This window comes from Carya illinoinensis, chromosome 7 (assembly GCF_018687715.1).
Source record: "Carya illinoinensis cultivar Pawnee chromosome 7, C.illinoinensisPawnee_v1, whole genome shotgun sequence".
Classification (NCBI taxonomy): Eukaryota; Viridiplantae; Streptophyta; class Magnoliopsida; order Fagales; family Juglandaceae; genus Carya; species Carya illinoinensis.
The window spans coordinates 37696262-37715342 of NC_056758.1; the positions used below are offsets into that span (position 1 = coordinate 37696262).

The 19081-nt window shown below is 35.8% G+C and overlaps 3 protein-coding genes across 4 annotated transcripts; all 3 read right to left on the reverse strand.

Annotated features, from left to right (window-relative positions):
• Nucleotides 1-211: 211 nt before the first annotated feature.
• Nucleotides 212-2047, reverse strand: LOC122317174. Its single transcript, XM_043134128.1, has 3 exons — nt 1267-2047; nt 1106-1190; nt 212-992 (listed from the first exon to the last, which is right to left on the reverse strand). The coding sequence occupies exons 1-3, from the start codon at nt 1759-1761 to the stop codon at nt 790-792; spliced, it is 783 nt and encodes a 260-aa protein (XP_042990062.1). The 5' UTR covers nt 1762-2047; the 3' UTR covers nt 212-789.
• Nucleotides 2048-3544: 1497 nt separating this feature from the next.
• On the reverse strand, nt 3545-6300 carry LOC122315627 (increased DNA methylation 1-like). The gene has a single exon (XM_043131650.1). The coding sequence runs from the start codon at nt 6100-6102 to the stop codon at nt 3778-3780; it is 2325 nt and encodes a 774-aa protein (XP_042987584.1). The 5' UTR covers nt 6103-6300; the 3' UTR covers nt 3545-3777.
• A 931-nt stretch (nt 6301-7231) lies between these two features.
• Nucleotides 7232-15502, reverse strand: LOC122315626 (kinesin-like protein KIN-7N). 2 transcript variants are annotated; one of them, XM_043131648.1, is made up of 18 exons: nt 15220-15502; nt 15022-15111; nt 14046-14164; nt 13839-13952; nt 13682-13763; nt 13517-13584; nt 13362-13439; nt 13131-13273; nt 12946-13048; nt 12749-12829; nt 12193-12261; nt 12060-12119; nt 11799-11951; nt 10789-11082; nt 10147-10233; nt 9483-9641; nt 9126-9395; nt 7232-7782 (listed from the first exon to the last, which is right to left on the reverse strand). In XM_043131648.1, the coding sequence occupies exons 1-18, from the start codon at nt 15362-15364 to the stop codon at nt 7357-7359; spliced, it is 2541 nt and encodes an 846-aa protein (XP_042987582.1). In that variant the 5' UTR covers nt 15365-15502; the 3' UTR covers nt 7232-7356. The 2 variants fall into 2 exon arrangements, with proteins under 2 accessions (XP_042987582.1, XP_042987583.1); XM_043131649.1 differs by having other exon boundaries at nt 15260-15411.
• Nucleotides 15503-19081: the final 3579 nt, after the last annotated feature.

Below are 19081 nucleotides of genomic sequence, written 5' to 3' on the forward strand. Positions count from 1 at the left end.
TTTCAATACCTAATTAAAAAATATTATTAATTAAAAATACTCTCTACGTATTTCTTGTCTTAATTTGATCACAACCAAGGTAGGTGCTTTTGCTCATGACTAATTATATAATTGTGGGAAGGATTTGAGAGACAAGAGAGACGTGCATGATGTGTCACTGTTGGTGGTTAATGTATCAACGCCCACTGATTAAACACTTATGAATTGAGTCTTTAGAATGCTTAACCACAACAAGCATGCTTGGTGCTTAATGTTCGTAGTGCATGTTTCTCTGTGCACACATTTGCAGCCTGTTATGTATACTGGGGTGCTTGAGTTGAATTTGCAACTAAAAAGAAATATAAATTCTGCTCCTGGAAAAGGTGGCTACTGCAAGGAATATGCGTCTTTCGTTTGTCCTGGCTCAGAATGACTGACTCAGAGATAACATAGAAGGATGAGCAGGTAATCAAGCGTAAGCAGTGAAATTTGGAATGAGGTCAAAATGCTGTTGCTGTCGGGAAATCATTCGTTTCTATGACAATTTCAGTCTGGATCTCTTCCAAAATGGCATCTCCAATCTCCAACGCAATTTTCCTCTTCTGCTGTTCCAAAGTACGCCATTCGTCCACGGAATCCGAGTCCAAATCCAAGAAATAATTTGTGTTTGTTTCATCTCCAGCCTGTTTCCCCCATAACCTCATTCTTTCACAGATGAGCCTCCCGAGCTCTTCAGGCCCCAACAATTCTTTGTGATGCTGCTTCCCTCTCTCCCTCCTCACATGGGTCTCCATCGCCTCCCTCACACAATCAAACAGAAGCTGCTTTGTTTGTTGCAATAGACTCTCCAAGCCTTTGCAACTCTGCAACTCCTGTATGAATTGGCTTCTCTGTTGCCAAGTGAAAGAGCAATTCCCTTGGAAGAGCTACTGATGATAGTGTGCAGTCTTGTAGACCTTTCTTGGGACAGGCTGTTGGATTCTCTTCTTGTCTTATCCTGGCATTTTGTTGCTCTGTTTTTGTTTAAAAGAGCTAGTTAACAAAAGTAAGAGAAGACGAAAAATATCATAATCATACATTACTGAAGTTTCAAGCTGACAGAGAGACGGTTATAAAAGATGGAGACCTTCAGGGGAGGATATTTCTTCTAGTACTGACACAGGGCTGAGTTGCTTACTGTCTTCATTGCATCTCCGCCGAAGTTTTTCGATCTGTTGCATCCTGTAAACTTTGTGAGTAACCTAATGAAATCATTGTATTGAAAATAAAAACTTCCACCCCTCTTACATTGCAGAGTTCCATAGCTTGGAAAGTTTCGACATCAAAGAAGGTCTGATCTTTACATGATGAAGTTGATATTTCCTCCTTATCGCTCTCTGAGCAGGAGTTGAACACTGTCGTGCTGCTAGATGAGGAAAAACCATCCGATTCCGCAACTTCTTTGTCAACCATCTCCGTTGCAGGGGCACTATATTCTTCATCTTTATATTCAGAACTCTTCCTTCTCTTGTCCTCTTTAATTGAAACAAACTTCTTATATACACATCCCAGTATTTTGGAGCAGCGTGGAACATCATTTCTGCTCTTGTTTAAGCCACAACTGGCCGACCTCTTTAGTAACTTCGTTGAATTGCCGCAGCAGCTGCCAAGGTTGCTTCTTGAATTTGAGCTGTTCTTCAGGCACCCTCTTTCTAAAAGATACTCGTCTAGGATGAAAGGTTCTTGTTGCTCCAGTAAAAATTCTCCAAGCTGTTTTGATGGTTTGGGTGGTGTGGAAGCCATTAAAGTAGGCTTGCAAGCTCTAGCAGTAGGAAGAAATGATGAAGTGCCGGTGACTTATATGGGATAGTAGACATCATTTTGGACTGAAAACTAGAGAAAGATTAGGGCATTTTTCTTAGAGAGAGAGAGAGAGAGAGAGAGAGAGAGAGTCCGAACAATCTCTATTACTTCTCTAGGTTATATGTCTATAACTGCTGGGCAAAACCTACGATTTGTGAAGATTCCCTGCACCTAGAAGGTTGGCTCGTGCGTGTGTTTTTAATCCTATTTCTTCAAATTTCAGTGTCCTGCGGCTGCTCATCCATATTATGTCTTTATTTGTAGCCATCACACCTTCCTGAATTGTCTTTCTGTGCCTCTCTAAATGGTCATTGAAAATATTTGTCAAGTATGTGAAGGGTACACATAATTAAAAAGTCGATGGGAACAGTGGCAAATTGAATGTCGTTTCTAGATTGTTTCTTCCATTTTTTCTGTTACAATAAGATACATACATATGTACATAATTACGAATAATTTTTTAACATACATGCACATATAAATAAATAGATGACTCAGCTAAAAAATAAAACTTAGTTGGCTAAAGTAATTTGGAAGAACTGCATTATTTTTCTTCCGATTTATTATATTTTTAAGTCGGTATTAGAGTACATTATCTACATTACTTAAATAGTAAAATTTGATTTGTAAGATTCAAATTTTAAAATTAATCATTTAAATCAAATTTTTTTCAATTAAGCATAGTGTATTTTACACACATAATAAAACATTTCTTTTTCTTATGCAAGAAAATCATTGTTTTGTTTACTTCATCTTCAACTGACACTTCCGTTTCTTTGTAGATGGATAAACTACCAATTCCTATAGATATACTGGCAACGTCCTGAGTCGACTGCTCCTCGCCCCCTCAATTGCGCAAAATAAAAATTGTTGCACCTAACATCTTAAGTATCAACTTGTCTGTGAAAGAGGCTTTATTATATTATCCATTCATGTGGGCCTTCACAACGTGTTTTAATACATTATGGAGATGGGATATGGGCCTCATTTTCCATCACCATGCTGTCTACTGTCTAGTTGATAGCTCTAATCAACCCATTAAAAGCACTAGCGTTCACATTTGTAGGACCAGCGGACCACCCACTTGTGCATTCATTCTGCTCTTTTTGACTCACACGAATCAAGTTCTGATTATTTAGGATCTTTTAGAACAAAAAGGATATCACGAACAGATTGAATTAACATATCTGATCGCATATCCGGGCGATGCACTGAGAATAATATTATATCCAAAGTTATATTTTAATTTTAAGTTTTAAATTCTAAATTTTAAGATTAAAACACAGACCCAGAAATGTTGAGAATGGCATGCAAATGAGCCATCTAAACCATTCAAAGAAGATACATAGACCTACCAGATATAGCAGAATGGAAGAAAAGGCTTGGATGAACCCAAGTTGTAATTAATGTCTAAAAAGTGATGCGTAAGGTGAGACCAAGGTAGTCTCTGTCAACAGAATTCTAATAAAAGCAATCAGAATATGAACGATAATGTGGTTAAGACAGCATCGACCTCGAAAGGAACTTACAACAATATTAGGACTACAATAAATATCCTACAAACTACTCTGCAACAACAGAACTTGACCGGTGTTCAATGTTCAGGTTGAAGCCTGAAAAAGTAACAAGATTGCTGAGATTTACCATTTTCAGATGTTGCTAAATCTACCCAAGTTCTTTTCTTCGGGGATTACATACTACAGTAAATTGTCCAAACTTCCAATGGCCAACCTCCAAACTCTCATGTATTTGCAATACTTTGTTCTCGATTGACAGGTAAATAGAAGAAATTTAACAAGGACGTTAACCTTAATTGACAGATAAATAAGCTCGAATCACTTTCACCTAATTAGCACACAATATTTAGATAGACATCTAAAGTAACATTTTTATCAATTCTCTTTCTCGTTTATTCCGTAAAAGAACTCGTAGATATCATGAAGAATTTGAACCATATTAAAATGTTGACACTAGATCTCTCCCAGGTACATCGTGGAATTGGGCTTGGCCCTTGAAGGCTGATATCTTCCTCCTCTCGTAGTACTTGAAATAGTCAGTGTTTTGGGTCTTTCTTGCTGATATCTTCCTCCTCTGGTAGTACTTGAAATACTCAGTGCTTTGGGTCTTTCTGGCCGATATCTTCTCCCTCTCATGGCACTCAGAATAATCAGTAATATTGCCTCTGCTTGCCTTCCTAAATCTGGCTCCTTCATCCAAACATTCTGAATTGAATTTCCCAGGGCTCGCAGCACTAGCCAAAAGTAATTGGTCTCCAATCTCTGCTTTAGGGATTAAGAGTTTCTGACACATGATGGTATCTTGGAAATTCAAGAAAGTATAGTCTAGAAACTGTAATCTCTCAGAATCTGTCATCTTTGAGAACCCAAACGAAGTTGTCCATGTCTTCAGCGCAGTAGCAGCAGCAGGTAAAGTCAATCTCTCCACTCCTAGTGCCATCAGTTGCTTTTCAAGCTCATCCATCAATATATGACACATTCCACGTCTACGGTATTGAAACCTGGTGCAAACAAGGGGTACTTCCGCCACCTTTTCTCCATGAATCCTTACAGTAGCCACACAAATTACTTCATTGTTTCTCTCCAATAGCACGGTGTAGAACCCTCGGAAGTTCAATCTGTTAAGCTCTGATCCTCTACTGAAAATCACATCTTTAATAAGGTCTCTGTTGGTACGAAGTTCTTTGACAGGCTCAAAACACTCGTGCATCAGATTCAGAGCAGCACTGAGGTTGCCGTCATTCTGTATCGCAGCCTCAATTTCAGCAGCATCAAGATTACAGCTTTCAGAATATGCGGACTTCAATAATGTCCAAGTCAAATTATAAACACCCACGAGAATTGATTTTCCCAGAAGCTTAGACAGGCCCAAAAAAATATATTCACACTTTCTGCCACAAAACCAATGATTTTCATTGACAAACTCTTTACTCCTTAGGCACCCCAAATGAAATCTATGCTCACATTGCTTGCAAGTAATGAAACTATTGTCCATAGAATCTCCACCGTCTTCTTCGAACCTGCTATGACCGCAAATTCCACAAGTACATGATGGACAAAACCAATCGCCATTTGGAACAACCTTCAAGCCAAGGCAGCACTTGTGAAATGATGATGGACACCGGTCACATAAAACTAACTCACCCCCATAGTGACAAACAGAGCATACGGCATCATTCTCTGGTAACGTTGTTGTGAAGCTTTTATTCTGATTACTCTCAATCCCTTGTTTTTTACAATCTTGCAAAGACCTCCCATCTTCGAGTATAATATTAGCAGCCGGTCTGTGATTTGAACTACCCGCATGAACTTCAAAACCAGTGAGAGTAAACACCTCACAGCAACAATCGCACTCGATCCCATCACGAGTTATGAGTCCCGCTTTCATTTTACTACCACGGTAGCACACTCTTGTCCTGGGCAAGACGACGTCGTTGTCTATCAACCAAGATAAAATCGATCGACGTTTGTGGTTTGAGGAACTAGGAATTACGGCATCCCGTGCTCTTTTTCTTGATCCGATCACATTGTTTGACTGACGATTGGTTGAATGTTCCCTTTTCTTCTTCGAATCTGGTAATTCCTCCCCTTTTTTCCTCTTCGGGTGACCGGCTAACTCACCCTTAAAATCATGACCGAAATTTCTATCTTCCGCAGGCTTAACATTACAAGCAAAAGTTTCGCAACCAGGGCCAGAAGCAACCCTTTCGCAAACAGAACTAAAAGCAACGTTCTCAGTAAAAGACAGAGAATTAGAACCAACACTAACGCAAACAGAAGTAGAAACAACATCCTCGGTTTCAGAAACAGATTGGGAAGCAACACACTCTGTCTTGGAAACAGAATTAGACTCAACATTCCCTGAAACTCCTCCTTGATCAGAAATTACACGCTCGGTGTTGGAAACAGAATTAGAACCAACATTCTCTGAGACTCCTTGATCAATGCAGGCTTTGCATGCCGTCCGAAGCGAATAAAAACATCTTCCCTTGGGTGAAGTATAGCGTAACTCACGCCTTGCTCCCTTCTGTCCATACCAAAACACCCACCCCAATGCAGCAAGATGCCTTCTTGCCTTTTCTTTCACATCTGGGATACTACCGCTAGAGCCCCTATCTTCACCCAACACATACCAATCCACAGCAGCCTGGGGACAAAATTCAGGTTCAACAACAAGCATATCGGAAGGCGAATGGCAAATACCAGTAATAGTTTTCTCCACTGTAGCCTCCCCCGATCTCTTGTGGGAAACCAGGCGGCCCATCCCGCATATCGCTTTAGAGTGCGAGGGTGATTCTTGCCCTCAGGTAGAGGAACAGGGATGGGAGAGTTTAGACTTGGCAAGGACTACCGGTTTCTTGGGGTTGACGGTAGGGCAGAGAGGCAGTCTTGGGGTTCGCGGTAGGGCGAGAAAGGCAGGAACGGAGTGGGGTCCGTGGGGGAGATCGAGCCCTTTATAAATTCTGTTCTCAAATTCGTTGATGGGCTGGGCCCAGTTATTCTTAAAAGAACTTTAATCTGAATATCGAAGCCCATTTTAGTTTTTAGTAAGAATAAAGAACAGATCAGGTCTAGCTGAACATTTTTTTTTTTGAAACAGTAGACCACTTTCATCTTATTTTTATTCTATGGCTTTTAAATGACATTATTTATTAATTATTAGATTAATTTTAAACTCTCAAAATAAGAATCGATAGATAATAGTATCACATCATCAAAATAAATAGAAGTGAAATGAAAGAGTAATATATAATATATTAAAAAAAAAAGTTGAGAGACTGAAATTTTCTGCACAAAGTTCTATCAAGTTGGCTCCAAGACTCGGCTTATTAGTATAAAAGGCGAAGGGTTGAGTTTGAGTCAGCCTTCAAGTATGCCAACAAATTGACACTATCAATTATCAAAGCCCTTGGCCCATCGTCGAATATTTACCATTTAAGATTTCTTTTTTCTTTTTTCTTTTTTGGAAAAAAAAAAAGGCTATTAATGCCTTTAATATACTATTTTCATAAAATTATACAAATATTAGTTTTTTCTCTATCCAGTTATATTATATCCCCGTAGTATTGTAATAGTTTGTGCTAAATCCCTGGGTTCCATGGTGCATTTACGCACAATTGCCCCCTAACACTTTTAACAAAAGTAATGATAGACATAATTTTAAAGTATATAAAACTCGCATATTCCATTTTAAAAAAATAAAGTGTATCATTAAAAAAAAAAATCATATAGATCCTAAATTTATCCATTTTTTTTTTTTAAAAGTACATAAAAGCTCTACGTTCTAAGATTGTAAAAATTATTTCTTTTTAATAACAGTAATATCAAGCAGTAAGACGTCTATAATAGCTTTAAAAATGAGTAACAAACAATATGAAAACAAAGAAAGTCTATACTAGGTCAAATAAATACATTTAAATAAATGACAAGCATCATGAAGTTCATAAGAGTTAAACAACCGGCACTCAAATTGTTAGCTTCCGTTCCGTGCATTAAACAAGCAAGTGCTAGTGAACTTTTAACACCCAAGAGATTTGGGTACAGAGACTAAATATTGAGCTCTCAACTTCTCACATTTAGACTTAACATCATTCTGGAAAGACACTAGTGATCTCTGCCGAGAGGCAAAGGCAGCACTGAACTGTTTAATCTCTTCTTCTAGATTTTTCCTTCTTTGTACTTCAGTGTTCAAATCCCTCAAAACGTTTTCCTTCTGGTCAGCTACGAGTGCAAGTTTTCGAGATGACTCCGAGACCATTTGGTGCAAATGATCTTTATCTTCTTTCAATAGCTGAAACTCTGCTTCCAAACTATCGTATCTTTCTTTAGAAACCACCAGGAGCTGGTTATTGAAATCCAACTCTTTCTCCAAGCCATGGCATCTTTCCTTGATAGTGTTCAGCTCTTCCTCCCAACAAGCAGTTTCTCCATCCTGCGTACATCCCTTAAACAAAGAAACTAGATCTTTAAACAATAGAAATCAACTCATATACTTTCCAACAGTTTCCAGACAGAATGTAGTTCTTTTTCACATGTCCTATGTGATAGACTAGATACTTCATGTGCGTGCCTGTGCATATACATGCATGCAGACAATTCTCTTTTCGGCATGAGCTTGATGACATTACTCTTAGTGATCCTTATTAACCATGAGGTTTTTTTGGGATAGGTTGCACAGGAATTTCAATAATATGGAGGCGTGCGTAACCCCAACTTATAGAATTATTCATACAAATTAGGGATTTAAACATGAACTATATCAATGTAAAGAGTTTAGAAGGGTTGATAACCATAAGTACCCTTGCAAAGTTTAGAAGCATATAGAAAAGCTACTTCATCAAGAGTTTATTCACTTTTTAGTTTTGATGTAGGGAAACACATTTTTTCTACATCACAGGATCCTTATTAAAGTTTGTAACCACAAATAAGCATGCCCTAAAATCAGTTTGAAGTGCATTGGAGAAATGAGTTATTAACTTATTCCTTTCTGCTATTGTAGCTCTGCAGAAGTACTTATTTTCCCTAACAATTTGCAATATGTTTTCCCTCAACTTAAGTATTTAGTATTTCGTTTCCCATGTAACATCATGTCTAACATCTGCATGTCCAGCTTACTGCAACAAAAACCAAATGGGTGGGTGGTGTCTAGAACCCCAACTCTAAACTTCAAATTTGATTGACTTTTAAGTGTTTTGAGAAGCAATTTGTGCCATGATAGATCACCAAAAGCAGGAAAACGGTTAATTGTAAACCCTAGTATTTAATAAGTGAAAATTATGCCACTGCACCCAGAAAAGAAAAGCAGAAACTGGAAGGAGAAGATCAGGACTCAAAACAAGAAATGATTTCTTCTACAGACTAGCAAAAATTAAATTATCCTCAGATGCAAGCGTCCAACATAGGCCATCTTGTAGAACCTAGCTTGTGTTGTTTCTAGTAAGGACCATAGAGGAGCAAATTTGAAGGAAAGAAAAGATTTGAAGTTTCAATTGTTTTCAGATATCGATTTCCAAAGGAAAAACCCAGAAAAGCTAATGATCCACTGTTTTGTCCTGAAAATTAACAAAAATTTAAAGAACATTTCATATTTTAGTTACTTTTTTGCTCATATTCTTATACCATACAAGAATCAGCCAACCAATTAAGGTATAATTCATTCAAAATAAATAGCACGCATAACTAAAGAATCAAATGCTTAAAAAAGGAGAAAAGTAATCCTAAAAACTTGATGGAGACCAAATTGAGAGTTAATGAATGATATTTTGATAGTTTTGAACAGGTAGCTACCTTATTTTCACAGTTACACCGTTTAGCCCTCGATTGTTCATCCTCAACTGTAGCTGTCTGCGACAATACCAGGGATGTAATTGTGCTGTTCAACTTCTCGTAAAGCACTTTGCGTTGTTCTTGAATTAGAGAATTGTTCCCAGTGAAAGAACTGTGGTCATCCATTGCCATGGAGAAATGTGTTTCCAAAGTATTAAACAGGCTTATACCAATTTCGCTTGTGCTCGATACCAATTTTGAAGTTGAGGATTCCTCATCAGATACGAAACTCTGCTAAGAAAGAATAAAAGTAAATGTCCTCTGGAAGGCAAACATCATATAAAGTTTGATGATGCAGATGTTAAGGGTGGATTTGACCTGTATTATTGACAAAACATCCTCATAGATATCTTTGCAACATTCCACAGATTCACCAAGCCTTTTGGGGATCTCTTGTATAAGTTTTGCTTCTTGTTGAATTTTAGATATTTCATCCATTAGTTGATGGTTCAAAAGTATCTCCTCTGCATGCTTTCTCTGTAAATAAATGCAAGGGATCAATAAAAGAAACAACGTCAAAGCTATAATATGCACGAATGGGTTTCACATATAGCAAGAATGTACAAATTGAAATATATGCTTCACCTAACAAAGACAAGGGGCTACTATATGGGGAATGAGCTCAAAGATAAAGGCTCGCCGCCCTGTTTGGATTCAGAGTTGATCTCAACTTATCTCACCTCCTATAATCATTACAACTTTTCCAAATTTCCACACAAAATATGATAAACAATTCAACTTTTTCAAATTTCAAAACAATAATAATATTAAAAAATAATCTTCTAACAATATTTTATTCAACTTTTATCTCAACTCATTTCATCTCAACTCACTATCCAAACCTCACTTTAAATGAAGCAAGAAAAAGATTTACCATGCCATGACAACTTAAATTATGCAAGCATTTTCTGAGCCAAAAAACTGCATTTGAAAATTGTATAGTAACCAAAAAGAAAACATCAAAGTTTTGATATGTACTAACCTCCAGTTCATTTCTTTCTTCTGTGGCAATAAGTAATTGTCTCTTGAGATGTTGAACCTCTTGTTTATGATTCTTGGATGAATAGGTCTAAGAGAATGTAACGAGTCCAACCAAAACAACCATAAAACTTTAGGCCCCAACAGAAATACAAAATTATAAAAACATCAAAAAGCATCATTAACATAGCCATATATTACAGGCTACAGAGTCTAAATGTATTCGATATTTGATAAGTTACCTTTAACCAAAGTCTTGTTTGTTCAAAATCGTCACGACCATGAGTGGTAGGAATATTTATTAAAGATGGCAGACAAATAATGAGGATGATGAGCTTCTAATTTAAAAACTTTTCACTTTTCCATTGAGATTATTGCATGGAAATTGGAGGTATAAACATCTACAAGTAAACAAGCCAACTAAAGGAAATTAAATCAACAATCATGACTTTGGCTTCTGTCCTTGCTAATGGGGTATAGTCAAGTTTGAGTTAGTGTTACGTCATTGGGAGAGGGTTGATGACACCAATACAAGAGGTAACTAATTGAAATATCCCATTTCTGTGTTTGCTAGATCAAACAGTGTTCATATTAACTAACATGAATTCATCAAGTTTAGGAGAAAAACTCAGCAATATAAACTCACAGGGGTAGCATCACTTGAAGGAAATGATTGAACTTTTCTTGCAGGAGTCAGTTGAAGTGAATCAAGGTCAGCTATGTAACCTTTATTCATTTTCAGCCATGTGTCTTCATCAGCCACATTGCTAAACGTATCTGGAAGGGGACTATAATCAGGGAGCATTGGGTAATCTGATCGCTTGACAACAAAGGCTTTGGGAGCTGCCTTGAAGCAAGGGGTTCTAAAAGCATCTCCATGGCATATGATATTGCTGTCATTGCATTCTTCCTTGAGGCTTTGTCTTTCAGAATCCTGACCCTACCAGTAGATAGGAATAATGAGATGATCAAGAATCCGATGGACATGTAAAAGAACAATTTTTTTTTGTAAGTAATCATGAACTTTATTAATAGAACAATAGGCATAGCCCAAGTACACCGGATTCATACAGAAGAAACACCTGACTAAATTTACATCCGATACAAGAAACTCATGGGCACTCAATCCATGAAAATCTATTGCAACTACCAATCTAGTATTTTGCATCACATTTAGATTTTTTTTTAATAAAACAATCTAGTCCTTTTTGTGATCCCTAGGGCAGCAAAAATGCCTACTTTCCTAGAAAATGCTGGCTAACAATCTGAATCCAGTCAACAGCCCGCTCATCATTAGGATATGTTTAATGCAATGCATAAAAGAATGAAAGATAAATCTTCAGTAAGACCAAAACATGGCTATAGTAATGCCAGGTGTCTTCTGTGGCTTGCAATTGTGTATCCACATCATTTAAAGATGACTTAGACTAAGTTAAAGCAGAATGGTATAAAACAATTCCAATTACCAAAATCAGATAGAGGTTTGGATGAACCAAGTTGTAATTAATGCCTATGAGAAACTGTCGAGGTGAAAGTAAGGTAGTACTCCGGCTGGAGAACTTAGAAACAATGAGAATAGATAAAAGATTGTGACTGGAAAGCATCTACCACAAAAGTTACTTGGAACAATAGTTCATTACTTTGCATGAGCAGTACCTGACCAGAGTTCGGGTCAAAGTCTGATGAAGTAAGAGGATTGCTGAGATCAACAATTTTCATCTGTTGCTCCTGAATGCATTGATCACGTTCTCTGTGTGATTTCCTCTCCTCTTCCAATTCCATGTGAAGCTTCTCCCGCTCTAATTCATACTGAATGAGGAAAAATAAGTGAGAACCAAATGCTTCCAACGAAAGGTAAAAGCTTATGCTTGCTTTGAGTAATGGCCCACATTTTGAAAGGCAAAAATAACAACCAACCTTGAGCAAATCATTCCGCAATTTTAAGATCACTTGCTCCAGCACCTCAGCATGAGATCCCTAAAGAAGACTTTGGCAGTGTTAGTTTGTGTCCAACCTTTTCTCTGTAATAGAAACAAAAGAGGATCATCACCTGAAGTTTCTTACGAAGCTCTTCAATCTCTAGTTTTTGCCGCTTCAATAAGGCTGCATCTGTCAAAATCTATAAAAATAATTGCTCTTCATTAGACTAAGTTGCACCATCGAATTCAAGGGGAAGGATAAAATGATAAGCAGAGAAAAAGATGCTATATGATATCATAACAACTGCAAAGAACAAAGAAAAGTGCAAACTGCCAGTAGACACTCATTATTCAGTTAGGTAGCAAGCCAGTTATTTGTGAACTTAACATCAAAAGTACACTGGAACATCAAGGGTTAACAAAACGGGAAAAAGATGAAATAATTAATGCTGAAATACATGCACAACTCGACCAGGTTGAGAAAAAAGATTAAAAACAACAATTATGATGCATTTACAGATCTCCGGAAAGTAAGGTAAAGGGATATTAAGTTTTTCTGAGACCATAACACATACGCCAAAGTTTTCTGATGTTCCAATGAATGTCAGAAAAAGCTTACACTAGCAAGACCACTGATTCATAAACACGAGTACATGGTAAGTGTACAAAACAAAACAGAGAACATACTTCATTCACTTGAACACAATTAGTGATGCGCTTGGCTCTGCTAGCAAATTGGAGAGTTCCCTTCGTTTCCTCAATGTGTACCTAAATGAATCGTTAACATACCATGTTAAAAACCAAAAATTTGAACTTAATGTAACATGCCAAAATAATAATGATGATAAGGAAAATGAGACGAAAAGAGAAAATAAGTAGACCACCTCCTCAGGTGCTAATGTGCATATTATTGAAGTTTTAGCATTGCCACCAAGAGCAGGTTGAAGTATGCGGGTCAGCTTACTATCACGATAAGGAATATGACCCCTGCAACATTTTTTTTTTTTTTCTCACCGTGACATTGTTGTTTTATCAAATCAACATGACTTACTAACAGAAAAACAAATACCTCTGTTTTGCACCATCACTTAGTTTGTTAATCACATTACCCAGAACCATTAAGCTTTTGTTAATGTGCTTTCCTTCCTTTAGACGTACCCCACCAGCTCCAGTTTTAGCAATCCGTTCGGACCCAGCTAAATCTACCAAGTTCTTTGTTGCAGCAAAAATAATATAAAAATTAGAAAAAAATATCTAAAATTAGAATATGATCTAAAATATGAAGTAAGAGAGTACAAACCAAGACTGCAACACGAATGGCATCGGTACTCAAATGATCACTGAAAGAATCAGTGTCCTTCGCCTTGCTTTCAATCACCTTCACATATAAGATGAGGTAGCATGAAATCCAAGAGTTTTAAGCGGAGCTGTAGAATCAACATGTAAAGGACATACCATCCTGAATATTGTGTGGGATCTACTACTACGAACATTCATATTAGTCTCACCAAAGTGCCTATTAACTGGGAAAAAAATAAAAAAATAGCATGTAAGAAACGTATCCAACTAAAAGAACATGTAAGAAGCCTAAGGCCAATAAGTTATGCTTTTAAGTCAAACCTTCTCCTGAATCTATGAGCTTCAACACTTGCTCGGCGTTGCTAACAATTTCCTCCCTCAGACCTGCAACAAATATCCCACGCTAAAAGAGAAGAAAAATCAGTGATTCTATACATCTAAACGAACTATAATAAACTCTAAAACTGTCAATACCAACCTCCAAACTCTCATGTATTTGCAATTTCTGGTTCTCTACGGCAAAAAGATCATTAATTTCTTCATTATAAATTTCCATATAGGAAACCCGAATCAGAAATTCACGGTCAGATATCTGAAATTATTACGCACCAACAGAAAAAAGGTTAGAATTCAAAAGATCATTATAAATAAATACAACATCAGGAACATTCATGGACCTGCTTACCATCTGGATTTTTGCAAATATATCTTTAACTGCCCGGTGAATAATCCCTGGATCAGTTTCAGAGCCATTCATGGTGAAAGTCTTGCCACTGCTAGTTTGTCCATATGCAAATGCAGTTCCTATTAAAGTCGCATTAATCAGCTTCCATGCTAATATCTAAATGACATGTCTAATTAAAAAAAGCAATCACTACATTCTTCTTTTCACATTCCGCGTTAAATAAATATAGAAGATATTGAGTTCGACGGGAGACAAAACACACATTAATTACTTTGATAGAGTACACCCAACATGAAAATCTACCTGTACAAAATACTCAAATTGACCAACTACGGCCTTCACTGCTCTTGATTTTTCAGTTTCATTAATCCGGTAGAAGAAGTATACAATTTTGTGATCCCATGCCCATTTATAACAGATCCTTGATTTGCTCAAAACCGTACGGTTGAAAATAGTCTTCCACCGTCAGAATTTGTATTGTGCTAAATTAACTAACTTGGCCAAAAATCAAGTTTAAAATTAAATAGAAACGTCAGTCAAGAAGAAACGTACTTTTTAAAAGAAAATAATTTTTTTTTGTTAAGTAAATAAAAGTGCTGGGATCAAAAATGATGTTTCAGGAAAGAAAAATAGTAAAACCATAGAAAGCAGAACCACCCTTCTGTTCATTATGAACTTATCTATTATTTCTTCATATTTCCAGAAAACAAGGGCTACAGTTTTAGCTTCTTTTCCTTTCATCTGTTTTCTTTTTCTCCTTTCGTGGCAGTGGGGTTAATAATTAATTGAATAGTCAAAATTATGTTCCCTTTCGTTCTCAATATGCTCAGAAGCTAATATCTAGAAACCTGAGTAAAAACTATATTTAATCAACTATGTAACGATAATCAATCCTTAAATATATTTTAAACAAAAAATATGCTAAATTCGAAGAAGTTAATTTCAATAAAATAAAAGGAAAGGAAAAAAGGAATACCATTAAAGCCTTCAACTGCGGCATGAATGATGTCCTTTGTAAGAAGCTCATAAACCCTAGCATTCGTGCAGCTTTCGTCGAATACGTGATCTGAAACAAAATGAAAGTCACTACGAAACAAACTCGCAAGATCTCAAAGAAACACAAAACAAAACAAATGAGCCCCCATATTTCAGAGAGAGAGAGAGGAAAAAGTACCGAAAGCGTAAGAGAGGGCAGAGATAGGAGTGCCGTGAACCTTGTGAAGAGAAATGCGATTGTCTTCAACTTTCCAGTATGTTCCATTGGAGGGTTCTGAGGATACGGGAGGTCTCACTCGGACTGCGACGCAGATCTTCTCCATAGCCAAGTAATTTATCTTCCTGTGCTCCCTCACTCTCTCACGCACTGTTACCGATTATCTCTCATATGGAGTCGCTGAATCTTGCGAGGGAGGAGGAACTAACGGGCGGGATGTTGTGTTTTGCTTCTCGAAAGCATTTCAGATTTGAATGCGTTGGGTTTACGAAAAGGCCCTTGAGAAGAGGTTTATTGACATTTAGGTCTGATTCAAATGTAAATGTGATGGTCCGGGATTGCAGTCCAGATGACGAAAACGGGTCCTCCGCTAGAGCTGCCCAGGCATTATGGGTTCCAATCGTAAGGTATTTTGCGGACCTTATACTGGGCCTACATTTTTAAATGGACTCAAGAAAAATTTAATATTAATTTTATATGACTAATGTCAGAAATTACATTTGGAAGTGAGGTAGTTTTTACTTTTTAGCATATTTTTTTATATATATTTTTCTTTTTTAAAGAAGGTGTCTTGACCCAAGGAAATCTTCTAAATATAGCCCGTCTGTTCAATTATTGCAATGTCTGTGATCGGTATTATAGCTTGGTCGAGACAGGAGCTCTCCCATCCCAACTACCTCATGTTGAAGCTCAGACCAATAATTTTTTAGTCTATATATTTCTTGAACAAGAGCTCACACTGCCAATATTGGGTCAACTAAGTAGGTTGGAAAGACCAGTAAGAGTGGAGGAACGACATATTGGCCAATTAGTTAGAAAGGTTATTTAAACAGTGAGATGAGAATAAATAGTTTTAGATTATTGAAAATTGAATAAAATATTATTATAATATTATTTTTTAATATTATTATTGTTTTGAGATTTGAAAAAGTTAAATTATTTATTATATTTTGTGTGAAATTTTATAAAAATTATAATAATGAGATTAGATGAAATGAGTTTCTCAATTTAAATGACCTTAAGATAGCTACAATTAAGCAAGCATTTTCATTACTATATATACTCAATGAGTAATGCTATTTATCATCATAATTATCATTATCCTCCCATTATCCTATAATATGACATTAGATGATTAGAGATTATTTATTATATTTCACTTATGAACATATCATCTAATGGCACATCATAGAATGATGAGGAGATGATGAGAATTAGAATGATGAATATATTTTTTCATACTGAATCTCATCCTATTGACTTAGGGTTAACAAATATCACTAGATTCACTACAAGAAAATGATTTTTTTTTTTTCTTTTTGAAAAATTTCATCTCTACTTCGTCCCGAGAGATCTGTCTTAAAAGATTTTTAGAGACGAAATTTGAATTTCATCCAAGAAAATACTTTTAAGGATGAAATCTTACAGAATCGATCAAAAGTGTTCTAACGAGCATATTCCTTTAGAATGAAACATTTTCATCTCAAAAAACCGTTCAGATGGAACATTTACTGTCCAAACTCAATTGAAATTTGATTCAAACAACGCAAATTTATTTGAACTTATTATAATAGAGGGAGTGTTCGAATAGTTTATTTATGTTCGAACAAAAATAATATGATTGAACGCAATTATATACGTTCAAATTGAAAACATCTATTTGAATAGTTTATAATATATTTGAATGATGATAAATATGTTCGAACAAACTATTATTTGTTCAAATATGAAGTCTGTTCGAACAGACAATTAACCTATTCGAACAAAATTGACGGTTCTCAAGTCATTCAAATGGTTTTGATTAATAGTTCAAATGAAAGTTAAAATACATTCGAATGGTAATAAATTGTAAATTATAATTCAAACTGGGTATTTTACATTTGAACGATACTCATGTTACAATAAATTGTAAATTCAAATATGAAACTAATATTAAATATTATATAAATAAAGCATCACATTTGTTCAAATTTTGCATCAAGTTAGAATAATAAAAAGACAACTAAATAAAATAAGTTCTAAGATTGTAGTAGTATAAAATTTTGGGACATCATTAATTACTACAACTTGAATTTTTTTGGGATTGAATATCCAATTTCTTCTGCATGCTTTGTTCTAATTTCGCCTTTATATCCACTGCCCGATCTAATTGAGTCTGCAATTCTCTTTGCTTAGACCTCAAATGTTTGATCTTGAACCCTGTTTCCTCTAATTTTCGAGAATTACTATTTGATCTAACTTGAGAAGAAAATGATGATGCTGAGGAAGGTTTTACACAACGTCCTATGCCCCTTAGATATCTAGAACGTATTCCAAGAACTTAAGAAAAAATCTGAACATCATTCACATATGATTCATCAAATGAAACTGCAATAGTTTACATAAGTGATATCATCTTTTCCTATTAAAAAAGTCATTAGAGATAGTATAAATAACAAAAATATTATTAGACAAAAAATAGGATGAAAATTGGATTGGATTTTGAATTGAATCCGACCCCTTTTGTAACACTTTCCGTCCGTCACGCACAGCATTTGGCCGTAGAAATGATGAAGTGAAGTTTAGGTTAAGTTTGTATGCTTAAAACCAATGATTCTTTATATTTATATTCTTTAAAGCTGAGGCAATATTAGGTTCTGCTTGGCCACTGAGAATTCTCAGGTGAGAATTTTGAGTTTTAAGATTAAATATTAAAATATTATATTTTAATATTATTATTGTATTGGGATTTAAAAAAGTTAAGAAAAAGTTAAATTGTTTATTATATTTTGTATGGAGATTTGAGAAAGTTGTAATAATGAGATGAGAATTTTATGTTTGAGATAAAAATTTCTTAAGGCCAGGCACAACCTAAATTGTTGGTTTTTTTTGTTCGATTCCGAATCTACTCAACCATAAATTTTCATGGAATAGCTCGTTCGAACGGCCTAAAAACTGTTTGTATAGTTTTTGCCAAACAGATATTTTCAAACATTGCACTACATGTTCAGGCGGCAAAAGATGAGCTAATTATTAATTTGAATATATTTACTCTCTTCAAATGAAGAAGCATTAGTTCGAATGTTAATAAATTATCAAAATGATGGTCATATGGTGATGTTTGTTGTTCAAATAATTTTTTTTATTTGTTTGAATGTGTATAAACCGTTTGAACAAGTGTTGTTTTTGTTCGAACGGTTTAACTTAGCGTATAATATTATCTGTTCGAATGGAGTAAATTTATTCGAACAAGTTTATAACTAGTTTTCGGTTCAAACGTGTAATGTCACATTCGAACCAGAAAATTTTTGTTTGGCAAAAACAATTCGAACAGTTTTCTTCACCTGCTAACATATAGCTTAAAGACGTATTACACCATCGACTTTCACCTCCTACGGTTCAAGTCGAGGACGAACTGAAAAAGATTGTAACTATTGCAAATGTTTACTTGCGTCAAGATCCCAGAAATAGGACAACCATGCACATGATTTCTCAGGTGTTATTACGCTCAACTCTGCAGATAAATTCGTAGCCCAGTTACAACGAAAGAGGACCTAAATCTAAAGGGTACAATGTCTTTTGCGCGCAGAGGTATATACCTGTTGACACTATACCATTGTGCAAGCGATTGTCATCCATTTCTCCTCCTTTCTTCCAAACACGCATGAATGGTACGGTCTTGCATAGTACTTTTAAATTTATTTTTAGGAAAAAAGAAATAGAACGAATATATTATTTGGCGTTCGGCTCAACAAAATTACTATTATCGGAATGTATACAGATTCCAGGCCTTATCTGTCTAGTTTTTAGTAAGGGTCGGACCTGGCGCACGATGCACCACATT

Coding starts and splice junctions, on each gene's coding strand:
- LOC122317174 (XM_043134128.1), bottom strand. CDS start 1,761: ATGGCTTCCACACCACCCAAACCATCAAAACAGCTTGGAGAATTTTTA. Junction 1,191..1,266: donor AAGCTATGGAACTCTGCAAT/GTAAGAGGGGTG, acceptor AGGATGCAACAG/ATCGAAAAACTTCGGCGGAG. Junction 993..1,105: donor AGAAATATCCTCCCCTGAAG/GTCTCCATCTTT, acceptor AAACAAAAACAG/AGCAACAAAATGCCAGGATA.
- LOC122315627 (XM_043131650.1), bottom strand. CDS start 6,102: ATGGGCCGCCTGGTTTCCCACAAGAGATCGGGGGAGGCTACAGTGGAG.
- LOC122315626 (XM_043131648.1), bottom strand. CDS start 15,364: ATGGAGAAGATCTGCGTCGCAGTCCGAGTGAGACCTCCCGTATCCTCA. Junction 9,642..10,146: donor AAGAAAGAAATGAACTGGAG/GTTAGTACATAT, acceptor ATTTATTTACAG/AGAAAGCATGCAGAGGAGAT. Junction 9,396..9,482: donor ATGTTTTGTCAATAATACAG/GTCAAATCCACC, acceptor CTTTCTTAGCAG/AGTTTCGTATCTGATGAGGA.